This window comes from Pantherophis guttatus, chromosome 4 (assembly GCF_059756535.1).
Source record: "Pantherophis guttatus breed Tessera chromosome 4, ASM5975653v1, whole genome shotgun sequence".
In the NCBI taxonomy this organism is placed as follows: Eukaryota; Metazoa; Chordata; class Lepidosauria; order Squamata; family Colubridae; genus Pantherophis; species Pantherophis guttatus.
In genome coordinates this window covers 51,849,233-51,870,052 of record NC_142066.1, presented here as the reverse complement: position 1 = coordinate 51,870,052, position 20,820 = coordinate 51,849,233, and the positions used below count along the sequence as shown (strand labels likewise).

At 37.0% G+C, this 20,820-nt stretch overlaps 1 protein-coding gene across 2 annotated transcripts in view; it reads left to right on the top strand.

Moving 5' to 3' along the window:
- Window positions 1–20,820, top strand: part of CASC3 (CASC3 exon junction complex subunit) — a 28,851-nt gene that overhangs the window by 4,769 nt on the left and 3,262 nt on the right. The window contains exons 2-11 of one of the 2 annotated variants that reach the window (XM_034415785.3): window positions 3,379–3,406; window positions 5,285–5,322; window positions 6,043–6,198; window positions 8,167–8,318; window positions 8,930–9,106; window positions 9,239–9,945; window positions 13,618–13,682; window positions 13,993–14,104; window positions 16,240–16,338; window positions 19,251–19,480. In XM_034415785.3, the coding sequence (XP_034271676.2) occupies window positions 3,379–3,406; window positions 5,285–5,322; window positions 6,043–6,198; window positions 8,167–8,318; window positions 8,930–9,106; window positions 9,239–9,945; window positions 13,618–13,682; window positions 13,993–14,104; window positions 16,240–16,338; window positions 19,251–19,480 (1,764 nt within the window). The remainder of the gene's footprint in view (window positions 1–3,378; window positions 3,407–5,284; window positions 5,323–6,042; window positions 6,199–8,166; window positions 8,319–8,929; window positions 9,107–9,238; window positions 9,946–13,617; window positions 13,683–13,992; window positions 14,105–16,239; window positions 16,339–19,250; window positions 19,481–20,820) is intronic. The other variant, XM_034415787.3, reaches the window with a different exon arrangement.

Below are 20,820 nucleotides of genomic sequence, written 5' to 3'. Positions count from 1 at the left end.
ATCTACTTTTTTCCCAAAACCTAGTGAGTATAGGACATTTTAAAAACATGCATTTTAAAGAAGCATTATCCTTATTACATCTTTAACAAAATGTTGTCTTAGTGCTTTTCTATACAAATAATATTGGACTCCATTAAATTTCAAATGATTTTTTGTTTTATAAATTGTAGTCTAAGGTTCATTGACATTTTTGCTATAGAAGTTAAGATACTGTCCTGTTGTGTAAGCAATATAAGAACCTCTACTTCTATTCCATTCACTTCTCAGCATCTGCATATCAAATTTATGACAAATATCTACAAGAACTAATAGGTTTTTATTTAATAGATTGTTAAACAAGGATTTAACAAGTTGTTCTTGTATCTTGAGTGAAAATGTTGTTGGTCCAAACACTGTTAACAAATACTGTAGCTGTAAATATTGCCATTGCCATTGATAGATGATAGATGGTGTCTGTCTCTAACACAACATTTGTTAAAAATTAATATTCCTCATCTTCAATTGAGCCACCGTCAATATCCCCACTTCCATCCAATTTTTCCATATCTTTTTCCTATTTTTTTTATTAAAAAGTTTTTATTTTATAAACATGCATACATACAATATATAATCATTCAATCAGTATCATCTGAATACATCTTTTTTTTTCTCTTACTCATCCAATATTTATCATATCTTGATATTATCATTTCATTTGTTGTAACATTTTCCCCACATTTACTTTTATATTTGTACCTTTATCTGTTCAACAATTCTATCCCCCCAACCCTCCCCCCCACCCACCCCCGACTTCCCAGAGCAAAAACAGGGTATAATATTTATCAAGCAAAAGCTAAAATATACTAACCTACTACAAAGTTTAAAACTCCCTCATGCTCTTTAACTCCTCTTTTGCAAATTCATCAACCTCCCTTTTGTAAATTCTCAAAATCAGTTAGATTAAATTCTTTCTTCCTGAATATAAGAGCCTTTTTCTTGGTATGTAATCCAATAGCTTTAACAATATTACAAGCATTAACAAACATTGATAAATTTCATTTTCATCCCTCAGACACCTTTCTTTTTTAAAATAGTATAATCCTATATTAAACATTTTAAAAAAACTCTTTATACATCAATAAGACCTTAGTTCATTCCCCAAAATATAAATTTCAAAACCTTCAGGAAACTATCCCTTAAATTTTTAATTAACCATTTCTATATTTTTTCCAGTCCTTCTTCCTCAATCAACATTGCTCCCTAATGAAGTTCTAAATTAGACATTTATCCTCTTTAATCCTTCATAAAATTAGACATTTTAAAACTTTAAACATTTTATCTCATATACCTTCTTAAAGTACTATAATCTTATGTTAAACATTTTAAAAATCTCTTAATACATCAATAAGACATTAAGTCACTTCTCAAAATGTAAATTTCAAACCCTTCAGAAGGGTGTCCCTCAAATTTTTAATTAACCATTTTAATACCTCGATAACTCTTAAAAAGCTATCATTTTTACCTCGATAACTCTTAAGAAGCTATCATTTTTATATCCAGATCCAGTTGTAATAACACACTTCCTTTATATTATTACCTTAGAATAAACTTTAAAAATACAAATTTAGTTAAGCTTCTCAACCTATTGCCAAAATCCTCCCCCAAAAAGATTAATCTTCAGTTCTTCCCTTCTTTCTGTATTTTTTCCAGTCCTTTTTCTTCGATAATTCTTTCTTCTTCAGCATAGCTCCTCCTCCTGCTTTTATTTTCGAGAATTTTAAAATTTGGATTTGAGGTTGATGTCTCTTTGAAAGTTTTTATCTTTCATTTAATTTGAAACCCGCATAAATCTCTCTCAAGTCCTCCTGATTAAACTCTTCCAGATTCCTTTGGTTTCCCCTCTTGATCTGGAAAGCATCCTTTTTGTCCAGTCACATTAAACTGAGTTTCTGCCCCGTCTTGTTCCAACAGCTCACTACTGTCTAACAAGCCTTGAAATGATACTATATTTTCCTTTGTCTCCATGTTTTGAGTCAAAACAGTTTCCTCTTCCTGAGACCTTTCATCAAAAAAACCTTTAAGACTTTCCAGTAAAGCAGTAATATGTGACTCAAAAATTTCATGTATTATAGCTCTTATTTGTGTATTTGCTGGTGTGTGTAATAATAGTCCTTCAGCACTTTCAAAGGTGCCAGCCATTTTCTTTCTTTTTTTTCCCCAAAATCCAGTTATTTTTAAATTTGTTCAGCTATCAGGTCAATAAATCCAATAATTTTCCACACAATTTAGAAGTATAAAGTAATCAATACCATAGTCTTTTTCATTTCACTAGCACTTTAAATCTTTTTCTTGTCACGTTTACAATGTTGCAGCTTTAACGATCACTTTCACTTGTAACTTTCATTTTAAAACGCCCTTAAGCGCCATCTTTTTTGCTTTTTCTTTTAAACGGAGTTAAAGTTTGATACTTGCATTTCCTGTTCTCCTGATTTGCTCTGCTAGCGTCCAGATTCGAATTTTCTCATAATCCTTAAAATTGCGCTGCTGGTGTGGTCGCGACCCCTTGTTCTGCTTAAAGCAGAATCGTCCCGGATCCGGAGCACTGAAGGGCTTTCAGGGAGCTCTCACCCTGCAAACCCCAGGCTTAAAAAAAAAGTCTGGGGGTCTAGAGGAGCTCTACCCAGACCCTTCTGCTCTTCTCTCCCGCTTTTTCCCTGGGGGAGAGTTTCAAGCCCCTAGAACAGCTGATTTTCGCTGCTCTAGCGGCAAACGGAATTACGGGGCTGGAGCTCCTGAAGGAGCGTCCATTCGGGGAATCCGGAGCCACCGGAAGTCATCTTTTTCCTAATTTTTAAAGTTGGTTTCCCCATAAAGTGAATGTCATATGGGAAAGACATCCTTTTTTATTAGGCATTACATTCCATACGTTTCTAACTGACAATTGTTTTCATTGAAAATTATTGGAATTGCACTCCCAGTAGGAAATCTTCCTGTAGCTTTAATCACTTCCTAATATTTATAACCTGATAATGCAACTCTGTTATAGTTGTATGATTATTTGTTGCATTGACATGCTAATCATTCCTTCAGAAGTTCAAAGCTGTATACATAATTCCTCCAATAGTTTCCTAATAGTTTGGCTTTTAGGTTACTAAGAAGTAATAATTGATACAAAATCATCTAATGAAGCACAAAGCCAAGAGAATTCTTAATTTGGATCTCATCAAGACTATGTCCAGTCTTAAAGCAACTATTATACTCAGTTGTTTAGAAGATAACCATGCTAAATTCATTCATTTATATTTTCATTATAAAATACATTCCTAGAGCAATCTAATGTACCATATTTGCATCTGCCTGTTTTTTTTTCTTTGATAAATGTTTTCTCTCTTAAAACAGGAAAGTGAAGATGGCATAGAAGGACATGGTAAGTTATAGTAGCTTTTAACAGTAGTGATTGCTGCTAGAAATACAAAATAATTACATAGCAATGTTTTTAAAATCATAAAATATTTGTTGCAAATTAGTATTTCTTATTCTACCCATTCATTTTTGGTAATAAGTCTTTTTGTATGTCTAATATTTCTGTTGTTAGCAGTGGAAGCAATATATGATCAACTATCAGGGCATAGGTTTGTTATTTCACAATATTCCACATTGTTGTTTAGCTACCATAGCAGGCTGCAGTTCTTCAAGATGGTTACGATGCAATAATATAATTGTAAAGGACATGAATCACTGAGGCTAGTGTTTCCCAGTTCAGACACCAGCTACAGCTTGGCATAATTGTTATTGTCTGTAAGGTCAGGAAAAGAAGGATGAAGGTAAATGTTATCATAATACTGATAACACTCTATTCCAATTATCTGGGTAAATGTTCCCACTTGAACAGAGAGGAAAAAATGGAAACATATGAGAGTCCCATCACAAGTTTCTTGAAAACTTTCCACTGCTATTTTAGATAGTTCTGCAGGCAGGAATGAAATAATCACATTGTGGCTCCAGTTTCTAACTCGCTGAGCCATTCCAGTAGTATCCATGATCAGTACTGTCAGAGACCACTGAAAATTTCAGAAAAACCAATATAACACTGCTCCAACTGCCACATAGTTAAAAAAAATTATCAGGGCAGCCAACAGCCTTTCTGTGATATCTTCACATCTGAAATCATACTGAAATGATTCGTCCACTCCGAAGAGAGGAATGAGTGGCATTGTGATGTTCTTTGTGCTGGCCCATTCTTGCTTTGGGCAGCCTTGTTTTTTTTCTCAAGAACAGCAGAAGCTGTTGCTTTGTTGCTTTGCCCCTCCACCTTTCTTCTGGGTCCAGCATTTCAAGTTCCCCTTCTTTCTTTTTGGCTCCACGGTGAGCTGTCTCTGCTCTGAGGGACCTTGGAACTGAAAGCTTGGAGTCGATCCCCGTTTTGCAGACATCCTGGAAAAGGCTCTCAAATGGCCTTCTTTCTGTGTGCGCTTAGAATAATTAGCTTATTCCAAGTTTACTGATACCAGTAGTTAGGTAACCACCTCTTTTTTTAGCATTTTGCCAAAGAAAGTTGCATTTTATTCAAAATGATTGGCATCGGAAAAAGACTAGTTTGCACACCCATCCAGTTAGACTTCGTTATTAGATCTTAATAGGCATAATGAGCAAGAATCTAGAGGAAAAAGTAGCAGAGAAAAAAAAGAATTTCATAGATAAGATTATTTTTAAGAGAGGGAGAACCATAAGAGTTCTGGAGTCATACTGAACTGCGAGTTAGAAAAATGGAATAAAGGAGCAGGGTATCAATAAATAGTAAATATGGAGGAATTAACATTGTAAAAGATCATGGATGATGAAGACCAACATTTTGTACATACGGACAATGAGTTTAAAAAGGATTCAAAAACAAACATGAAACAAATATAAGGATCTGTGAAGAGATAGCCCCCATGGGAAGGATGAACAAATTAGTGCAGAGTTCTTGGAAGTGAATTTAATGTTAAAAGGAAAACTGTATTAGTCAACAAATTAGTGCTGTAGTTTTCCCTAAAATAGATGCAGAGGAGCAATATTTTGTATTTGTTATGCTTTACAGAAAAAACGATTTGTGATAGATGGAATATTCAAAACAAGCAATATTAGATGGATGAACCAAAGATAAAACAAGGTTTTATATGTGAGCAAAAAGGAATGGGTGATACAGCTGCAAATGGGTTTGGAGGGTATGAATGAAATGATTGGAAGAAAATATGGGAATTAAGCCTTTAAAACATTGCATTTTGGAAGATGTTTTTCACCTCAAATAACTCTTTATTTTTAGCTGTTCTCTCTGATTATGAAAGTGCTGAGGATTCTGAGGTAAGTTGAGGTCATACACATCATTTTATAATTTGCATGAATATGTAACACAGCAGTTTGTTGGATTTTTTTTAACTTGCTAGGTAGATTTAGAGACTTGGTTCAGTAAGTGCCTTTGGACAAATCAGGGCATGAAATATTTATTTCCTTATCACGAAAAGCCATTCAGCTCTTTTTTATATACACTTTGTATGTCTGGAGAGCCTCATTCATTCAGGTCATTCATATTTCAGCAGTTCCAAGAAGGTTCCACACCGATTTGCATTATTCAGGTGATCCTGAGAGCACAGATAAATCTCAAAGTGGCCTCAATGACTCTCAGAAAGAGTACTAATGACCAGATAACTGTAAGAAATATAAGGAAGGATATGGAATATCCTTCTATCCTTTACCATTCAGTCAGAACTGAAAAAGATTTGTGGATGAGAAGTGAAACGTCTTCAAGGAAAAACAAAGTCCAGTGGCCTTTTGAATAGATACCTTTGGGATATACTCTCTGTAGTATATATATATATTTTACTTTGCAGCATTTAGTATGTTTCTTGCATGTATATGGGCTAAAAATGCATGCTTTGAATGTATGTTTTATTTCTGCATATATTAACAAAGGTATTAAATTACACCCAGTATAACATACAATCTTACATAGTATAAGTATAGGCAAAATATTTGTTATTCTCCATTTCTTCTAAATTGAACCAAATTGGATGTTTGTTTTAGGCTGAGGAAGGAGAATACAGTGAAGAAGAAACAAATAAAATGGACTTAAAGCGGGACAGAAATGACACCGAATTGAGAACAAAAGCAGACAAAGGGGATGAGAAACCAGAGTCAAAAGGCACAGTTGCAGGTGAAAGGCAGAGTGGGGATGGGCAGGTATGTTTTGCTGAATTTTGAGCTTAAGTATTGATTAATTTCTTGAGTAGAAATTAAAATATGTATTTGTATGGTTTAGCAAAATATGGTCATAGAATGAAAAAAACTTTATTTTTAAGTCATCACATTTCAGTAGATTATTTTCTCTTACACTTGGAGTTGCATTCTAAGCAAGTAGTTTTGTAAGCATTTTATAAGCAATATTTTGTGTTTCTGATATTTGCAGCTAAAAAGAGAACAGCTATCTTGGTTTAGTGTGGTAGCAATAAAACTCAGAAGTAATAATGAGCAGTGTATTTCATCAAATTTCTCTATTATTTTTATTCATTATTTTTCACCATTTTTCATTTTAGTTCAATGCAACTTTTGTCATTTTTTACCAATTTATATTATAATTCATATTTTATGTATAATTAAATGAGTAATATAAAAGTAGTGTTTGATTAACAACCATTCATTCAGCAACTATTGGAAGTTAGAATCACACTGAATGAAAGGTACCGAAGCCTGATTCTTAAAGTTATGGTTATTGCACTGCTCTTGTGATAATGTGTTCAAAATTTGCACGGTTGGCAGTCCACCCACAATTATGACTGCTGAGTGTTTCAACTCCCCCACCCACCTATCTTCTTCCCCTTCTCTGCCACAAATATGGCCAGCTGGGTGCGCCTCAGCAGGAGGAAGAAGAAGACAGCAAATATTGACTGGGCATTGCAGAGCTGGTGGAATGCATGGTGGTGGTGGAGGCAGCTGGGGCTTTGTGCATGGGGCTTGAGATGACATTTGGTAGTAGCGCTGATACTGCTGGGATAAAGACTCAGGGATGGTAGTGGCTTACTGAGATTGCTGAAAGCTTTGGACCTCTGGTTCAGCCTTAGTGCTGGCTCTGCTACTGCCACCAAGGAGTGCCCATTGTGCAGGGAGCCAAGAGGACAGAAATAGAAAAAGATACGTTGGTGGGGAGAGTTACCTCACTGAGGCTCAGAGCTGGGAGGGACCAAGACGGCTTTGATTGGATGTGTCCTCAGCTAACCACTGGGATTTGGTTAACAGTGGCAATGAAAACTGCCAAGATTTTAATCGCTAAGTGATGCAATCATGGGACATACTTTACAATCATATCATTTAGTGATAGAAAACCCAATCTTAATTACATCGTTGAGAATGATCTATATTGCTTAAATATCATGCTGAAATAGTTTTCATTAATATCTATAAACAAAGATGTAGAGATTTTTTAAGAGGACTTGTTTTAATTGACTACACATTATTCCTCCTGTCGTGATACATATTTCATCATCTATAACCCTGTGCATATTATCATTTTCTAACATAATATTGAAATATGAACTCAATTATTGATTTAGCTTTATAAATCTGGTTCTTATCTTTTACACGAATATTTTTTTCATATTAGTACTTTCAAATATATTTTAAAATGTTGTGATTGATTTATATTTGGTACAGGTAGTCCTCAGCGTACAACCACAGTTGAGCCCCAAATTTCTGTTGCTAAAAAGACACTTGTGACTTTTGCTCCATTTTACGATGTGAATTGCTGCAGTTAAGTTAGGAACACAGTTGTTAAGTGAATCTGGCTATCCCATTGACTTGTTTGTCATAAGGTTGGAAAAGATGATCACAAGACTCTGGGACACTACAACAATAATAAATACACAGCAGTTACCAAGCATCCGAATTTTGATCACATGACCATGGGATGCTGCAATGGTCATAAGTGAAAAATGGTTATAATTCAGTTTTTTCAGTGCTATTGTAACTTTGAATGGTCACTAAACAAACGACTGTAAGTCAAGGGCTACCTATAATAATCCCCACTCACTTATCTATCCAGTATACATAATCATAACACCTGATCAGTCACATTTTTAGTAAAGAAAACCATGGTTTCTGGGATACTGGTGGGTTCTCAATAGGTCGGTGAGTGTTTGATTTCTCTCATTTTAGGAAAGCACTGAACAAGTTGAAAACAAAATGGGTAAAAAACTTCCTAAGCATCTAGATGATGATGAAGACCGGAAGAACCCAGCATACATACCTCGTAAAGGTCTTTTCTTTGAGCATGACCTCCGTGGACAAACCCAGGAAGAGGAAGTCCGGTAGGTGATAGGAATAGCAGGCAACCATTGTAGAAAGAATTCATAGAATTTGAAGTAAATTTGAAGTAAATAAATAAGCAGGAACATTTTACTTGCGGACACAACTGGCTTCTAACAGAAAAAGATACACAAACCACTAAAGAGGATTACATTTTAGGTTTTAAATTTTGTCTCATTCTGTGGGTTATATAGTAAAATATTGAAACTAAAGGAAATTATGGAACCCACTCTCAATCTTTTAGTGGTTATTGGATGATTAATTGACTTTGGGCAGCCATTAATAGGAGAATACAGCTCTAAGAAGGTATTAATTTATAGACACAACTATTTCTTTTGTCTCTCATGATAAAGTCTTCCCAGATGAGTTATCTTTTTTCTTGAGAAACATAATGGCCTTTCTGAAATCTATGAAAAAATTTTTATTAAAAAATTGCCAAGGATTTGGTTTTGTTCTAAATTTTCCCTTGTGGAATCATATTTTTAATGGTTCTGGTTTTAGTTCACTGTTATATCTATGGTATAGAGCAGCAGTCTCCAAAAGTTTTTGGTACCTCTACATACCAGTCCAATTGTTCTAATTCTAATTGTTTTTCTTTATCTTGGTACACAAGACCTAAGGGTCGCCAGCGTAAATTGTGGAAAGATGAGGGACGGTGGGAACATGATAAATTTCGAGAAGATGAGCAAGCACCAAAATCCAGACAAGAGCTAATTGCTCTTTATGGCTATGATATCCGCTCTGCACACAATCCTGATGACATCAAACCCAGGAGGGTGCGCAAACCAAGGTGAATTTGTAGAAATGGGTCTGTGTACTTTTTGGAATAATATTGTAGGGCTTGAATTTTTTTTTTCTGACCTTGAGAGAAGAACAATTGTGATGATGAATTGAACATAAAACATTCATTTCTTATCAATAGCATCTCCTCTACATTTAGATTTGGGAGTCCACCACAAAGAGAATCCAATTGGTCCAGTGAACGACCAAGTAAGCCACCACGACATCAGAGTCTAGACAGTACTTCTGTGGCACCTCGAACATTCATTAATCGAAACTCAGCGGGGACAGGACGGATGGCCAGTCCAAGGGCATTTCCCAAACCTAGTGGCTATAAAGATACTCGCCCAAGTTATCGAGCTGTGGATGTAAGTAGTCAGCATGCACCTCGCTTCAATGAACAATCAAAGCCTGAGAGCAGTTACCGGGCCAGACGATCAGATCCAATCCCAGCAAGAGAGCCCTCTCCCAAATCTGAGATACCACCTGTTCAAAACAGCCCTGTTAAAAAAGAAGAAGTTGTTTTGGAAAATCAAACTCCACCTGCAGATATTCTACAGACACAGCCAGATAAGCCTGTGGAAAAAAAATCCTATTCTCGGGCAAGAAGGAGTCGGAACAAAGCAGGTGAGACAGGAAAATTGGCAGATGAAGTTCCACCTCCATCAGGGTTGATGCCGGCACCATTAAAAACTGCTGATATTATACCATCACCTTCTTCAGCAAAGACTGGTAATTGGGAGGTACCTGTTGAGGCAAATCTGGATGGTCTTGAACAAGACATGACTCAGTTGACTATGACAGAACAAAACTGGAATCAAGGGCAACCCCAGTTCATACCACCACAGGGTAAGTGATATGCTAAAGCAAGGAAAAATTAATTTTTATTTACAGAATATATATACTAGACAACTGTCCTCTCTTGATCATCATTTCAGAGATATTTTCTTACTGAAACAGTGAAACAATGACAATGGATAGGCAAAACATCAGTAGGAGCAAGTATAACTTCTGACTTCCAACTGTGTTTCTCTCCCTCCCTCTTCCCTCTCCCCTGCCTTCCTTCTCTCTTCCTTTCCCTCCTTACCCAGCCTGTCTCCTTCCCTCTCTCCCCAGAATTCCTGCTATTTATTTTGCTTGAGGTAAGCTTGCAGGGAAAATGTCAGTGAGAAAGCCAGAAGGAAGTTGCAAGGCCAATAGGCAGGTAGTAAGTGACTGACTGCTGCTGGGTTGATGGGGAGCAAGGGGTTGCACGGGAGTGTAGGTCAAGAATGTAAGTGGAGGTGTGTAGAAGACATGTCAGAATTGGGAAGAGAGTGTACTAGAAATGCTGCAGAAAGCATGGATGGGTGAACAGTATAGATTGGGATGGGTGAACAGGCATATGTGAGAGGTGCTGGTTGGTTTTGGCTTCCTTTCTTGGCAGTTTCCAAAGTTTGTTCTGGCATTCAGTTTGGTTTCATCAGATTTTTTGGTTTTTGACTTTTTTTACATTCATCTATACCATAATAACTTCTTTGAATTCATCCCACAATTCCTGTGGTTCCTTATTAATATGGTTTAATACTTCTGAGCAATTTCTGATGCTCTCTTTGAAAATGGTTGGTATATCTTCCTATAATATTATGGAAACAGGTAAGCTTTGGCCACATCTTTGTTGTTATAGCTGATCTCTTCCCTCCCTATGCCAATATTATAATCACTTTGAGTCTTGTGTGCTAAGGTGATACACACACACACACACAGACAGACAGACAGACAGACAGACAGACATTGTTTTGGTTATTTGAAGAATGTGTTAAAAATAAAAAAGTAAATTCAAATACAGGTAATTCTCCAGTTATGACCAGTTGCTTAACTACCATTTAAAGTTATGACAAACTTCAAAATAGTACTTACAGCCTATCTTTAAAGATACAGGTTTTACACACAAATGCATGGCCATATGATCACATGTTGAATACTTGGCAACTAGCAGATATTTACAACCAGTTGCAATTTCCTGTGGTCATATGATTGCAGGGGTTTTTGTTTTGTTTTGTTCTTTTGCTATTTTTCAGCAGAAAACAGCAAAAAACACCCATTGAATATGTTGGATTAATGACCATGTAATGGGTCTAAAATTCAATCAGATTTCATTGTGGCTGTAAGACAAGGAGAAACTGTGAGTTGTTCTCCTACTTCATTTCCATTTCAGTACATTTTTCTGATTATTTCCCATTTTGGTATTTTAGTCTCCAACCAAAATTGTCACATCTCACTTGCATTTTTTGGGATTTCAGCTTGAATTTCATCATAAAACTTACTGATCTTCTCTTATGTTTTGATCATAAACGTGGATGTCTTTGCTATATCCTTCCTAACTATGGAAACAGTGAAATGCCTTTTTTATTTGTTGATGTCTAAGTATAATTGATACTTTTCCTATTTACATTTTACATTTTTTACATTCCAGTTCCCAATATAATTTTCTCTTTGAAGTTTCAGATTTCTTTTCTTTTCTTTTCTTTTCTTTTTTTGTAAATATTTTTTATTTATTTTTTCAAATTTAAACATAAAAACACAGAGCACAAGAGCAAAAATCTCGATCCGGTCATAGATGGTTACCATGCTTACATTCCTTTCACAAGCTCAATTCACAATTTCCGTTACATCTTTTATAAGTAAACAAAAAAAGAAAAAAAAAGAAGATAAAAAAGAAATTCAAAACTTAAGAAAAAAAACAATTTTACCTCAAATTTCACATTTTCATCTATATAAATCCATTATATCTATCCAAAATTAGTTTCAAATTCACTTTCACTCATTTTTACATCTGCATAACAATTCTAAACATATCTTTATTCTTCTTTACCTTATATCTTATACAAGTCATATGAAAATAATTTTTACAATATTCTAACCTCTTATTAAGTGTTTACCTTACAATTTTATCACCATTTATTCTTAGTTTCAATTCAATACCACTCCATTTTTATTGTATTTTATAAAACAACATTTTATCTAATTTTAATCCTTCGACCCTTATCCTCAAATCAGTTTGCCTTAGGTTTTTTTTTTCCCTCCCAGTTTACATATTACACAGATTTCTCTCAAAGGCATATTTTATTTAATCCATTTTCTAATATATTTTCCACTATATCTCCCTCTAATATTTAACTATCTTCCAGCTTATTCTATTTGATTAATTCTCAGCTTGATCCCCTCCAAAACACCAACTATTTAGTTGATTTTAGAATAGTTCCTCAATCTCTCCTCCAACTCTTCTCCTATTTGTTTGACTGTTTCCAGCATTGTGTGGGCTGATTTCCAGCATAGTCTCCTCCAATTCTCCTCCTATTTGTTTGGCTGTTTCCAGCATTTTATGGGCTGATTTCCAGCATAGTCTCCTCCTTGACTCCCTCCATTGTTTGGCTGATTACCAGCATAGTCTCCTCCAACTCTCATCCTATTTGTTTGGCTGTTTCCAGCATTTTGAATTAATTTCCAACGTATTTCCACCGAGTCTCAAACTCTTATCTAGTTGGTATCCATCCCACACATTTTAACTGTAATATAATTATCTGTTTTATATCATTTTTCCATCTTGCTCTTTCAATTTAAATCTCAATATATGTCATAATAGTCATCATTTCCAACTTGTATTACCTTAATTCAATCACTAGCATCTGTGTATCTTGTATTTTGTTCAATCAATCCTTATTCATCAGTTTAACATTTGTTTGCAAGTTAAAATTAAAACGTATTACATCAAACAGTACATTTTTTATTATTTTTATCCCCTATTATCTCTTAAATGAATTTGCTGCTGTCATCTGCCTCCAGCATCTTTTTATATTGTTGCTGCCCAATTTGGCTTGCTTTAGAAGGGCAGCTGGGATGACTTGCATGCCTTGAATGACCCTGCTGGGAGTACCGTATTTTTTGTTCCATAAGATGCAGTGCCCCCCCCCCCCCCACACACACAAATGGGTGGAAATGTCTGTGTGTCTTATGGAGCGAATATGGGCGACAGGCAGCAGCGAACTGTGGCAATCCCCACCGCCTGGAACAGCTGATCGGCTGTATTCCAGGAGGCCAATCCAACCACCGATTGGCTGCAAAGGCTCCAGTGTTCCCTAGTGGAGGCAGCAGACATGGGAGAGGCCGCTGACCAGGCTGTTTGCTGCAAGGATGCTAGCCAAATGAATACCGGATGGATGCTGGGAGGCAGAGACAGATTGTTTTCCCCTTGTTTTCCTCTTCTAAACCTAGGTGCATCTTACAGTCAGAGCGTCTTATGTAGTGAAAAATACGGTATATACTCTTGGCATACATTCCCAGCCTCATTCCTCCTGGGACCATTCCCTACCATGTGGCAGCATGGGAGGATTTTGGCACAAACTTTCTCAAAGTCAGCAGCATTTGCCTTTTTCATATTATCTAGGATTTCTCCAAACCTGCTTTCTATTTTTAAATTTTTCTTAAGGGTAAAGCTGAAGAATAATTGGTGTTTCCTTTCTCCTTTGTCTGTCCTAATAGGTTTGCCTAATCAGATGCACATTGGAGCAGCCCCACCCCCTCAGTTCAACAGGATAGAAGACATGGTAACATTCCATTTATTTTTCTTGCTTCTGAAATGATGGGTTTGATTGGCAACTGGAATGCAGACAATAGTTGTAGAATTTCTCATCAAAAGAATGAGAGTCTTTATCAAGCAGCAGGATCAATCCAGCAACTTGAGCTTTGTGGGATACTGGCCTTTGTAATAGATTCATCTAGCTTTCATTTAATGTTTTTGGGAAACAATTGTTAATAATTAGAAGATATTTTGTGGCTAACAAAGCTCATCATAAAGGAAAAGATTTTACTCTGGCAATCTTTTAAGAAATTAGACATTGCTATGCTTTTTTCTAGGGGGTTCAAGCTGGGCGTGCAAAGCGCTACTCATCACAGCGTCAGAGGCCTGTCCCAGAACCTGCTCCACCAGTCCATATAAGCATAATGGAAGGGCATTACTATGATGCACGTGAGTGCAAACTGTTCATTAAAAGGATTCTTATATCTGTTTTAGATTGCGTTTTGCAGTATTGTAGACTACATATCATTTTCTTAACCTTTTGTAAAAAACAAAAAACAGAAGGACTTATTCAGAAAAGTACCATTATATCTATATACTAGCTGGATACCTGTGCTTCACTACGAAACTATGTGATTGAGCTTGATGAATCGACACAGCTTAAAAATTAATAAGTAGTTATGATCAGCCTTTCCTCTCCCGTTCTCTCCCTCAGCCTTGCCTTACAGAAGCCTCCCCTATCCTATCTCCCTTCTCTCCCTCAGCCTTGCCCCACAGAAGTCTATCCTATCCTATCCCCTTCACTCCCTCAGCTTTCCTTCTTCCCTCCTTCAGATTTCTGGAAGCCTCTCTCCTTGTCAGAAAACTGTTTATTTCTAAAACTTAGAATGTTATTATTTTTTATGTATTTCATCTACATCTTGCCTTTAATCTGACACATTTGATAGAATGTATGGTGCTGTCCTGTTCAACAGGTACTTCTTGGGTTATGACCACGTGTTCAGCAACTATTCAAAGTTAGGATAGTGTCAAATGAGATATACTCACAATCGAGTCTTCAGATTTGCAGTCACATGAATGCAGTTTTGTTGCTTTGTAAACTGAGCTGCAATTAAAATTTATAGCGTTCCACAATCACACGATAACCATTTGCAACCTTCCCTGTTGGCTTTCCATAAGCATACTGAATAGGGAAGGCAACAGGAGATCACAAGTCATTCTTGCAAGTTCCTCTCACTTCTCCTGCTTTTTTTTTTTTTTTGCCACCTGTGTTCCAAAGTGTCCGTCCACAGCATCCACCTGCCTGCACTTCATAGCAACTGCTTGCAGCATCTATTTGCTTGCCTGTGCTTCATAGCATCACCTATGACACCTTCCTGCCTGCACTCAGGAGCATCCATCTGCGACATTCTCTCACTTGCCTGTATCCATGACACCCACCTGTCTACTCGTACTACATAGCTTTAGCTTGCTGGCCTGCTTCCCTGGATTCCTATCTCTTCCCAGTGGTCCTTGCTTAACAACTCACGTAATCCTCACTTAACAATAGCAACAAGGCTGGATGGCATTGCCAGTGCTACATCGTACGACTGCATTGCTTAGTGATGGAAATTTTGGTCCCATTTGCCATCGTAACCTGAGGAGTACCATATTTTTCAGTGTACAAGACACCCCCCCCCAAAAAAAGTGGATGGAAATGTCTGTGCATCTTATACAGCGAATGTTGTTGAAGCCTCGCCCACCCGCCAGCCCCCACCCTTTGGCCTCTGCCTCCCAGCAATTTGCCTCCTTGCAGCAAACAGCCTGGTCAGTTTCAGCACAGCCTGATTTAGCATGAGCAGCTGATTGGCGGTTGGATCTGCCTCCCAGAATACCGCCTATCAGATGTTCTAGGCTGTAGGAATCGCCACCGCCCATTGCCACCATCGCTGCCCATCACCACTGCTGCCTATTGCCACCTCTGGGCACCGCATTTTCTGCCTCCGCATACCCCATTTCCAGCCTGTCTCAGATGGTGGGGATCACCGCTGCCACCGCCTATCCCTGCCACCTGGAACGGGTTGAAAGTGAGATGCACGGAGGTCAAAAATGGGGCATACAGAGGCCGAAAATAGGGTGCACAGAGACAGCAATAGATGATGGGTGGCAATCCCCGCAGCCTGGAATAGCTGATAGGCAGTATTCCAGGAAGCAGATCCAACTGTCAATCAGCTGTTCATGCTAAATCAGGCTGTGCTGAAGCTGACCAGTCTGTTTGCTGCAAGGAGGCAAATTGCTGGGAGGCAAGAGGCAGATTTTTTTTCTTGTTTTCCTCCCCAAAAGCTAGGTGCGTCTCATAGTCTGGAGCGTCTTGTAGTCCAAAAAATATGGTACTTTCATTTACAGTAACCCTGAGATACTGATCCATTGTTGACTTAAATCCAGTTTGCTGCTCTAGTTACTAATGTAATGAACTGTTTAAAAACTATATGTTGTTATTGTTACTTTGCCTGATGGCAACTGAGACTTCTTTTTACTTTGATTTCAAAATAATAATTACTTCTATCAATGTTAGAAGTATAACGTCTAATGGTTTGTCCTTACAGTACAGTTCCAAGGTCCAATTTATACACATGGTGAAAATCCTACTCCACTTCCTCCTCAAGGGGTGATTGTTCAACCAGAAATGCATCTTTCACATCCAGGTAGGGACTGATTTTTCATAGCTCCTCTTCTCTCCTTCATTTTTCTCTAACATTTCCTTTGTACTTTAGTTTTACCAGCTTGTTAGAAATAGCCGTAAATTCCTGCAGTGCAACACTTATATCTCTTGAGATACATTTCAACAAATACTTTGTTTGCTGTTAACAACAACAAACAGAGATAGTTTTATCATTTCTAGTACATAGTTGCTCTTCTGCATTAAAGAAAATATTAACTTCTCTATCTATTAATATACGTGAATCCTGTAAGGAAATTGAGGAAGATGAAAAGTAGATGTACTTCCTTCCTTCCTTCCTTCACTGTTTGGAATGACAAAACTCTTTGGCACTACTATAAAGCTTTACTTATTTATACATTGTAAATGCCATAAGGAAGCTTTGGATTCTTCGTACCATTTTGCTATATTGCAAAAGCTTTTATAAGTATCTAAAAGATAAAGTTCCAAAACTGAGTTTTGGCAATTCAGATATGTCAGATAAACAAAAAATGGGGGGGGGGGGGTGTTAATGTTCTTTCTAAGCAATAAAATCCAATATGAGTTTTGCAAACTGAGATGATTTTAATTGAAGGAAAATGAAATTTATAACTTGAGATTGGATTTATTAAAACCATAAAGTTAAAGATAAAGGCCTTTGTTTTTTGTAAACTATTTGTTCTTTTGGAAAAGGAGAACATTCAGAATAATTGGTTTCTCACATATTTGATGCATAGTTTACATTTTTACCTTTCAGTTTTGGAGAGAGGAGAACCTATACTTACTTCAGTTCTACCACTGGCAAGGAAAGACACTGTCTTTTACCATGTCTACCTGATATTTTTAAAACTTTGTTTTTCTCTTTTCTTGGATGCCTTCTTAAAATGTAATGAACTGGCATGATTGGTATGCACCGGATCCCTTTGATTAAATTTAAAAAAAAATTGGACCAGGAAACATGTCTTGCATAATGGGATGAAATCCCTCTGAGATCCATGTGGCTCCCACCCTAACAATATTCCAGAAAACCTTCGCAATTTGGCTGTTTTGGGTTAGGGTGGATGGAGTCTTCTTTTGGATGATTTTTGTGTACATAGTCTATATTGACTCTAGGTATTGTCTTGGTTGTTCTAATTTATTGTGCTTTTATTTTGTTCTTCGCCCAGATATGTTTTGTACTCAGGAGGTATCTAAATATAATAAAATAAATAATTGCACAAGAAGAAAGAATTTTAAAATGTATACAGAGTGAGGGGGACAGATACTCTGATCCTTCTGTTAATCAAGTAAATTAACATTTGAAAATCAATCTCTGCAAGCAAAGAACAGGGATACATATGACATATTGTAGACGTACAATATATCACAGAAGTGAGTACACCCCTTCACATTTTGTAAATATTTAAGTATATCTTCATGTGACAACACTGAAGAAATGACACTTGGCTACAGGTAGTGAGTATACAGCTTGTATAACAGTGTAAATGTGATGTTCCCTCAAAATAAGGCAACACACAGCCATTAATGTCTAAACTGGTGGCAACATAAATGAGTACACCCCTAAGTGTACTTAAGTGATAATGTCCATATGGGACCCAAAGTGTCAATATTTTGTGTGACCACCATTATTTTGCAGCACTGCCTTAACCGTCTTGGGCATAGAGTTCACCAGAGCTTCACAGGTTGTCACTGGAGTCTTCTATTCCTCCATGACAATGTCACAGAGCTGGTGGATGTTAGAGACCTTGTGCACCTCCACCTTCCGTTTCAGAATGCCCCACAGATGCTCAATAGGGTTTAGTCTGGAGCTTGGCCAGTCCATCACCTTTATCCTTAGCTTCTTTAGCAAGGCAGTGGTCATTTTGGAGGTGTGTTTGGGGTCGTCGTCATGTTGGAATACTGCTCTACAGCCCACTCTCCCAAGGGTGGGGATCATGCTTTCCTTCAGTATGTCACAGTACATGTTGGCATTCATGGTTTTCTCAATGAACTGTAGCTCCCAAGTGCCGGCAGCACTCATGCAGCCCCAGACCATGACATTCACACCACCATGCTTGACTGTAGGCACTTGTCTTTGTACTCCTCACCTGGTTGCCGCCACACATGCTTGACATCATATGAACCAAATAAGTTTATCTTGGTCTCATCGGACCACAGGACATGGTTACAGAAATCCATGTCCTTAGTCTGTTTGTCTGCAGCAAACAGTTTGCGGGCTTTCTTGTGCATCATCTTTAGAAGAGTCTTCCTTCTGGGATGACAGCCCTGCAGACCAATTTGATGCAGTGTGTGGTGTATGGTCTGAGTACTGACAGGTTGACCCTCCCACCCCTTCAATTCTGCAGCAATGCTGGCAGCACTCATACATCTATTTCCCAAAGCCAACCTCTGGATATGATGCTGAGCATGGGCACACAACTTCTTTGGTCGACCCTGGCGAGGCCTGTTCTGAGTGGAATCTGTCCTGTTAAACCGCTGTATGGTCTTGGCCACTGTGCTTAGCTCAATTTCAGGGTCTTGGCAATCTTCTTATAGCCTAGGCCATCTTTATGTAGAGCAACAATTCGTTTTTTCAGATCTTCAAGAGAGTTCATTGCCATGAGGTGCTATGTTGAACTTCCAGTGACCAGTATGAGACAGCACGTTTAAGCTGTATACTCACTACTTTACATTGTAGCCAAGTGTCATTTCTTCAGTGTTGTCATATGAAAAGATATATTTAAATATTTACAAAATGTGAGGGGGTGTACTCACTTCTGTGATATATGGATATATACTGTATATACCTAATATACTGATGAAAAGAATCAATTATTCTTTTAAGTGAGCAGATATATTAAAATGTTATCTATTCCATCTTTGCTTCCTGATAGCATTTTGATTTCAGAATTGTTTGACTAGGTTATCTGTCTTTGCCAGGATTACATCCACATCAAACACCTGCACCTCTGGCTAATGCTGGCTTATATCCTCCTCCTGTCTCCATGCCTCCTGGGCAGCAGCCGCCGCCGCCACCGCCACCACAACAGCTGTTAGCACCAACCTACTTTCCCCCTCCTGGAGTAATGAATTTTGGCAATCCCAGTTACCCCTATCCTCCAGGAGCACTTCCACCTCCCCCACCTCCCCACCTGTATCCTAACACTCAAGTAAGTCTACATATGTTTTGCTTTTAAATCCTGGCCCTTTTTGGGACTTTTTTTCTGAATGAAGAAAAACATGAATTGATGATTTATGGATTTGAAGATTTAAAAAGATGCAGATTAAAGGAGGGGGCTGAGAGGATTTGTAAAATATTTAAGAGGGAGAATATGATTATAATTAATTTGTTGAAAAGATGGTTGAAAGTTGTTTATATATTTCTTAACTATAGCTTTCTTTTTCTTTTCTTTGACTTGTTTTTTTCTTTCCATTTGTTTTTTATTTATATGAAAATGTTTAATAAATCTAAATTAAAAATTGCTGAAATTTAGTGGAAAATGGTAGTACATACCATTTAATAATCATAATCACTCATTCATAATCATTAAAGTATGTACTACGATACTTTAATAACTAATTTCAAAAAGTGATTATTCATTTATTTATCAATTTAACGAAAGCTGTACAGTTATCCGTCTATCCCCAAAAGGACTCTAGTGGTGCAGATTAATTTTGCTTTTTAGAGATATAATTTAATGATGCTCACTCAGTCAGTAGACAAACAGAAACATATATGTTTCATTTGGGGAACGTGAAAGAAAGCAGGATATAGTTGTTAAAGTCCAGATTACAAACTGGGAGACTATGAAGCCATTTGGATGACCTTGGCCCAATCGCTCCTTTTCAACCCTAGGAAAAAGGCAGTGACAAACCATTCCCAAAATTCTCGCTAATAGAACGGTAGGAATTGGTCTAGACTCTAGGCAGTCACCAGGAGTCAGCACTGACTCAAAGACAATCCCCTCCAGAAGTTATGGTTATACTGAAGTAATAAAAGCTTGATAGCTTTCTTAATTTTAAGATATATTACTTGATGTAGAATTGATAGTTCTGAACTAATTATTAAATACACTGATTTTCCAACAGCTGAAAAGTAGACAATCTTACTATCCCAGTGAGATATCTAACTCATTTGTCTTTGGACTTAACCAGAATAGCGGTGAAGAGATAAAATAAACATACATTGTATAGAGACAAACAGCAGTTAAATTTGGTGGATTACAATAATGCAGGAAGGAAATAATACAAATAATAAAATGAATGTACCTAGTGGCTAAAGAATGAAGTGCATTGGTTCTTAGAATATACCGTATTCTTAAGAAAATCTTCCTATGCAAGTTTTAATAAAATGTTTGTATTTCATTCAAAAGGTTTTTTTAATATATAATGTGAAATTTTATAATTTCACAATTTACTTGATATTGCTGTCTTTTTAACTCAATGAGTTTCTAAATCAACTAACTTGTCTGTGTTTTGAATTTCAGTGAATTAAATATCCATATATAAC